Source organism: Chiloscyllium plagiosum, chromosome 15 (genome assembly GCF_004010195.1).
Source record: "Chiloscyllium plagiosum isolate BGI_BamShark_2017 chromosome 15, ASM401019v2, whole genome shotgun sequence".
Lineage (NCBI taxonomy): Eukaryota > Metazoa > Chordata > Chondrichthyes > Orectolobiformes > Hemiscylliidae > Chiloscyllium > Chiloscyllium plagiosum.
The window spans coordinates 410,198-416,907 of NC_057724.1; the positions used below are offsets into that span (position 1 = coordinate 410,198).

At 46.5% G+C, this 6,710-nt stretch overlaps 1 protein-coding gene across 3 annotated transcripts in view; it reads left to right on the forward strand.

The window, feature by feature from the left end:
* The window catches only part of nup133 (nucleoporin 133), a 61,980-nt gene that overhangs the window by 6,621 nt on the left and 48,649 nt on the right, over nt 1-6,710 (forward strand). For all 3 annotated transcript variants that reach the window (XM_043704244.1, XM_043704246.1, XM_043704245.1), the window contains exon 2: nt 2,175-2,293. In XM_043704244.1, the coding sequence (XP_043560179.1) occupies nt 2,175-2,293 (119 nt within the window). The remainder of the gene's footprint in view (nt 1-2,174; nt 2,294-6,710) is intronic.

Consider the following 6,710-nt stretch of genomic DNA (forward strand, 5'->3'; position numbering starts at 1 on the left):
CTGTATCGGCGCTGCCTCATGCTCCCACAAGGAGGTCGAACAGTTCATCCACTTTACCAACACCTTCCACCCCGACCTCAAATTCACCTGGACCGTCTCAGACTCCTCACTCCCCTTCCTAGACCTCTCCATTTCTATCTCGGATGACCGACTCAACACGGACGTTTACTATAAACCGACCGACTCCCACAGCTACCTAGACTACACCTCCTCCCACCCTGCCCCCTGTGAAAACGCCATCCCATATTCCCACTTCCTTCGTCTCCGCCGCATCTGCTCCCAGCAGGACCAGTTCCAATACCGTACAACCCAGATGGTCTCCTTCTTCAAACACCGCAATTTCCCCACAGACGTGATCGACGATGCTCTCCACCACATCTCCTCCAATTCCCGCTCCTCTGCCCGTCTCCGCCGCATCTGCTCCCAGCAGGACCAGTTCCAATACCGTACAACCCAGATGGTCTCCTTCTTCAAACACCGCAATTTCCCCACAGACGTGATCGACGATGCTCTCCACCACATCTCCTCCAATTCCCGCTCCTCTGCCCTTGAGCCCCGGCCCTCCAATCGCCACCAGGATAGAACCTCACTCCTCCTCACCTACCACTCCACCAACCTCCATATACACCGTATCATCCGTCATTTCCGCCACCTCCAAACGGACCCCGCCACCAGGGATATATTTCCCTCCCCTCCCCTATCAGCGTTCCGAAAAGACCCCTCCCTCCTTGACTCCCTCGTCAGGTCCACAACCTCCACTCCCGGCACCTTCCCCTGCAACCGCAAGAAATGCAAAATTTGTGCCCACACCTCCCCGCTTACTTCCCTCCAAGGCCCCAAGGGATCCTTCCATATCCGCCACAAGTTCACCTGCACCTCCACACACATCATTTACTGCATCCTGCACCCAATGTGGCCTCCTCTATATTGGGGAGACAGGCTGCCTACTTGCGAAACGTTTCAGAGAAACACCTCTGGGACACCCATACCAACCAACCCAACTATCCCGTGGCTCAACACTTCAACCCCCCCTCCCACTCCACCAAGGACATGCAGGTCCTTGGACTCCTCCATCGCCAGACCATAGCAACACGACGGCTGGAGGAAGAGCGCCTCATCTTCCGCCTAGGAACCCTCCAACCACAACGGATCAACTCCGATTTCTCCAGTTTCCTCATTTTCCCCCCCCCCCAACCTTGTCTCAGTCCCAACCCTCAAACTCAGCACCACCTTCCTAACCTGCAATCTTCTTCCTGACCTCTCCGTCCCCACTCCCACTCCAGCCTATCACCCTCACCTTATCCTCCTTCCACCTATCGCATTTCCAATGCCCCTCCCCCAAGTCCCTCCTCCCTACCTTTTATCTTAGCCTGCTGGACACACTTTCCTCACTCCTGAAGAAGGAAGTCATTTCTGAAATGTTAGGAAAGTTGTCTCACAGAATAATAAGCAACAACCTGATAACGAGTCATACTCGTGGAATCGTACTTTCCAGATACCACCATCATTAAGAGAGAGATTCCGGTTCCCCTTTGCGATGTGATAGCTTCAGAGTTATGTCATGACATAACCAGTTTATTGGAAACTGTTCAGCTGCCCTACACATTAACAGCTTCAAGCGCAGAATGTGGTCTTTTGTTGACTTCATACGTTCTCAAATTCTTTGTGTTGTTCACACAACAATTTGTTTCAAAGTACTGACAAACGTTGAACTCTATCATCCTGGCACCAATATTGCAAACTTGCTTTTTCTTTAGAATTTGAATAGTCTTATCTTAGTTGTTCTGTAAATGAAATTTCATTTCCTTTCTCACTCTATAGTTTATGATCTCTTTCCTTCTCCCTCGCGCTCGTTCGTTCCTTCTCCCTCGCGCTCGTTCGTTCCCTCCTCTCTGGTATTGTCTAATCTCTTTTTATAATACAGTGGGATAACTCAGATGCTGGTTGCTATTGGAATTGCCTAAAGTTTACCATAGAAGAGTTAGACATTCTGAGCTGTGAATTCCTTTGGCACTGAAATTAGAAAGGGTTTTTTTTTTGTGTCGCATATTTGCTATTGTTTCTAACTGATTTGCTAAGTTTGAACAGTAAGAATATACTTTGACCAAGTACAATGGCATTTGTTTTCAATGTAGCAATTGAAAATTTTGACTGGAATTTTTTTTTTCCTCAAGTCCAACCCCAATCAGAGGAGCACAGTATCAAACAGTGGGTGAGACACTCAACTATGAAATCAGGAGTTTCGGATCTTCCCTTCCTGTTAAGGTTATGGAGGCCATAACCCTAGCTGAAGGTAACCTTTTTTTTAATTAAACAACTAAATGGTGTATAAGTAATTGACTTGGTGATTTTGAATCATTTTTAAGTTTAATGTTTTCTGTGCTCACTGAGACAGGAAAGTTTGCATTTCAGTTTCTACCTTAACAGTAAAATGTTAAATTTTGGTTTATTGCTTTTATCGTGTTTAAAGGAACACTGCACTATCGACTGAACTCCTGCAGAATTCCACAAGCAGAATGTTGCATCTGCATTATTTCTATCTTTTTAGAACTACTTGTCAGGGGCAGCTTAGGCACGGACACAATTTTACCCCTTTAGTGACATGTCGGCATCAATAATCTTCCCTAGTAATAATATGGACCACAACAGGGAATCTAGACAGCGCACTCTACGTTGTCAGCTTTTGGCACAACTCTACGTTGTCAGCTTTTGGCACAACACTGTAATCGGGAGTAATTGTGAAGCACAGATCAGGGTAAATGCACTCATTAACCAAACAATGTGGGCTCTGTCACGGTAATGGAACTAGTCGTTATTCCAGTGGAAAGCACTGACTAATTGCAGCAACAGTGACACTAATTTAGCCATTTGCACTCATTCAATAGAATGTTTGGTACTTGCAGTGCCAGTACATGTCCTTCATAAATGGATGTCTACTGAGAAGGGGGTCACTTAACTCAGTTGGCTGGATTGCTGATATGTGTTACAGAGTGATGCTCTAAGTATGGGTTCCATTCCCATGCCGGCTGAAAGTTATTATGAAGGACTCTCCTTCTTGACCTCTCCCCCCACCTCAGGCATGACGATACTGAGGTTAAACTACCATCAAACATCTCTGTCTAATGTGAGAGCAACCCTATCTTCTGACTGGCTGTGACAGCGATTACCTTTTATTTACCCAGGCTGGAGGAGGCTCTACATGTAATTTTGAAGTGATAGGAGCAGCAGAGTCAGTCTCCAAGATGCTGCTCCTGGATGTTTCAAACAGAAGTCATCCAGCACTCTGAGATTAGGTTGATGAAAAGGAGCTTTCAAAAAAGAATGTACAGGTTAAAAGGGTCAGATTTAAATTGCAATGTGATGATGAAGCAGTGAATTGTGTTATCAAACCCTAATCGTTGGCTTTCAAGAATCCAGAGCTCTTGAGCTGACCAGTATCTGTTGACCCACATCCCAACAAATGGCAGTCTGTCCCTGCTGTTGCAGTTGCCCTTCCAGGAGTCAGGAAGTTGAGCCCAAGACCCATGAGGTACTGCTGTGTCTCAGCAAAAACCGATCAATTCCTGTCCTGAGCATGCCCAATGACTGAAATGATCAGTTGGAAGAGCAGAAGCAGCCCATTGCGTCTGCTCCACTGTTCAACGAGGTCATGGTTTATCCAATGATCCTCAAATCCAGTTTCCTGTCCCTTTCCCGAAACCTTCGATTCTCTGGTGGATTTAAAAACTGGTCTATCTCAGCCTTGAATATACTTAATGATTTACAGCTTCATCAGCCCTTGTAGTCAAGAATAGGACATAGAACAGTACAGCACAGAACAGGACCTTCAGCCCACGATGTTGTGTAAGGTAAACCTAATGTATGAACCCTCAAATTTCTGTGACCATATGCATGTCCAGCAATCTCATCCCCAATGACCTCGCTTCCACAACTGCTGCTGGCAAAGCATTCCATGCTCTCTCAACTCTCTGTGTCAAACCCGCCTCTGACATCCCCTCTGTACTTTTTGCCAAACAACTTAAAACTATGACCCCTCGTGATAACAATTTCTGCCTGGGAAAAAGTCTCTGGCTATCAACTCTATCTATGCCTCTCATTATCTTGTACACCTCAATTAGGTCCCCCTCTCTTTCTTCTTTTTTCCAATGAAAAAAGTCTGAGCTCAGTCAACCTCTCTTCATAAGATAAGCCCTCCGTTCCAGGCAGCATCCTGGTAAACCTCCTCTGAACCCTCTCCAAAGCATCCACATCTTTCCTATAATAGGGCAACCAAAACTGGACACAGTATTCCAAGTGCGGTCTAACCAAAGTTTTATAGAGTTGCAACAAGATCTCACGGCTCTTAATCTCAATCCCCCAGTTAATGAAAGCCAAAACACCATATGCTTTCTTAACAACCCTGTCCACCTGGGTGGCAATTTTAAGGGATCTATGTACCTGCACACCAAGATCCCGCTGTTCCTCCACACTGCCAAGAATCCTGTCTTTAATCCTGTATTCAACTTTCAAGTTCAACCTTCCAAAATGCATCCCTTCGCATTTATCAAGGTTGAATTCCATCTGCCACCTCTCAGCCTGTTTCTGCATCCTGTCAATATCACGCTGCAGCCTACAACAATCCTCTATACTGTCAACGACACCTCCAACCTTTGTGTCATCTGCAAACTTGCTAACCCATCCTTCAATCTCCTCATCCAAGTCATTAATAAAAATTACAAAGAGCAGAGGCCCAAGAACACAGCCCTGTGGAACACCACTCACCACTGACTTCCAGGCAGAATACTTTCCTTCCACTACCACTTCCTGTCTTCTGTCGACCAGCCAATTCTGTATCCAGACAGCTAAATCTCCCTGTATCCCATTCCTCCTCACCTTCTGAACAAGCCTACCATGGGGAACCTTATCAAATGCCTTGCTGAAGTCCATATACACCACATTCACTGCTCGACCCTCATCAACTTGTCCAGTAACATCCTCAAAGAACTCAACAAGATTTGTGAGGCATGACCTGCCCCTCACAAAGCCATGCTGACTGCATTTAATCAAGCCATGCTCTTCTAGATGGTCAAAAATCTATCCCTCAGAATCCTTTCTAACAAGACGACAGACGTGAGACTGACTGGTCTGTAATTGCCAGGGATTTCCCTATTTCCTTTCTTGAAGAGAGATATTACATTTGTCTCCCTCCAGTCCTCCAGTATGACTCGAGTGGAGAGCGAGGATGCAAAGATCTTCGCAAGCAGCGAAGCAATCACATTTCTCGCTTCCCAAAGCAGCCGAGGACAAATCTGGTCTGGCCCTGGCGACTTGTCAATCTTAATGTTTGTCGAAATTTTCAGCATATCGGCTTCTTCAATCTCTATCCGTTTCAGCATGCTTACCTGCTCCTCAATGGTTTCATTCACTACAAGGCCCTTTTCTTTAATAAAGACAGAAGCAAAAAACTCATTTAGAGCTTCCCCTACCTCCTCAGACTCCACACACAAGTTCCCTATGCTCGCCCTGATCGGCCCTACTCTTTCTTTGATCATTCTCTTATTCCTCACATACGTGTAAAATGCCTTTGGATTCTCCCTAATCCTTCCTGCCAAGCTTTTCTCATGCCCCTTCCTGGCTCCCCTCAGACCATTTTTGAGCTCCTTCCTCGCCTGCCTGTAATCCTCAAGAGCTAAGCAAGACCCTTGCTTCCTCCACCTTACGTAAGCTGCCTTATTTCTTTTGATGAGAAGCTCCTCTGCTCTTGTCATCCAAGGTTCCTTTATCTTACCCCTTCTTGCCTGTCTCAGAGGAACACATTTATGCATCACTCGCAACAACTGTTCCTTAAACAGTCTCCACATGTCTGTAGTGCCCTTTCCATGGAGCAATTGCTCCCAGTCCATGCTTCCCAACGCATGTCTGATAGCATCATAGCTTCCTTTTCCCCAATTAAATATCCTCCCATTGTGCCTGCTTCTCTCCTTATCCAAAGAGAAGGCGGCACGGTGGCACAGTGGTTAGCACTGCTGCCTCACAGCGCCAGAGACCCGGGTTCAACTCCCGCCTCCGGCGACTCTCTGTGTGGAGTTTGCACATTCTCCCCGTGTCTGCGTGGGTTTCCTCTGGGTGCTCCAGTTTCCTCCCACAGTCCAAAGATGTGCAGGTCAGGTGAATTGGCCATGCTAAATTGCCCGTAGTGTTAGGTGAAGGGGTAAACGTAGGAATATGGGTTTGGGTGGTATAAGCTTTGGCGGGTCGGTGTGGGCTTGTTGGGCCGAAGGGCCTGTTTCCACACTGTAAGTAATCTAATCTAATCAAAATAGCTATGTAGAATGTGAGGCAGTTGTGGCCACTATCACCAAAATGCTCTCCCACCGCAAGATCTGACACCTGCCCTGGCCCATTGCCAAGCACCAAATCCAAATTGGCCTCTCCCCTCGGCCTGTCAACGTAGAAGAAATCCACAGACTCACTACCTTCTGAGAGAAAAAAAATTACTCTTCAATTCAGTCTTAAATGAATAAAACCTTATTCTGAGTCATAGAGATGTACAGCATGGAAACAGACCCTTCGGTCCAACCTGTCCACACCGACCAGATATCCCAACCCAATCTAGTCCTACCTGCCAGCATCCGGCTCATATCCCTCCAAACCCTTCCTATTCATATACCCATCCAAATGCCTCTTAAATGTTGCAATTGTACCAGCCTCCACCACATCCTCTGGCAGCT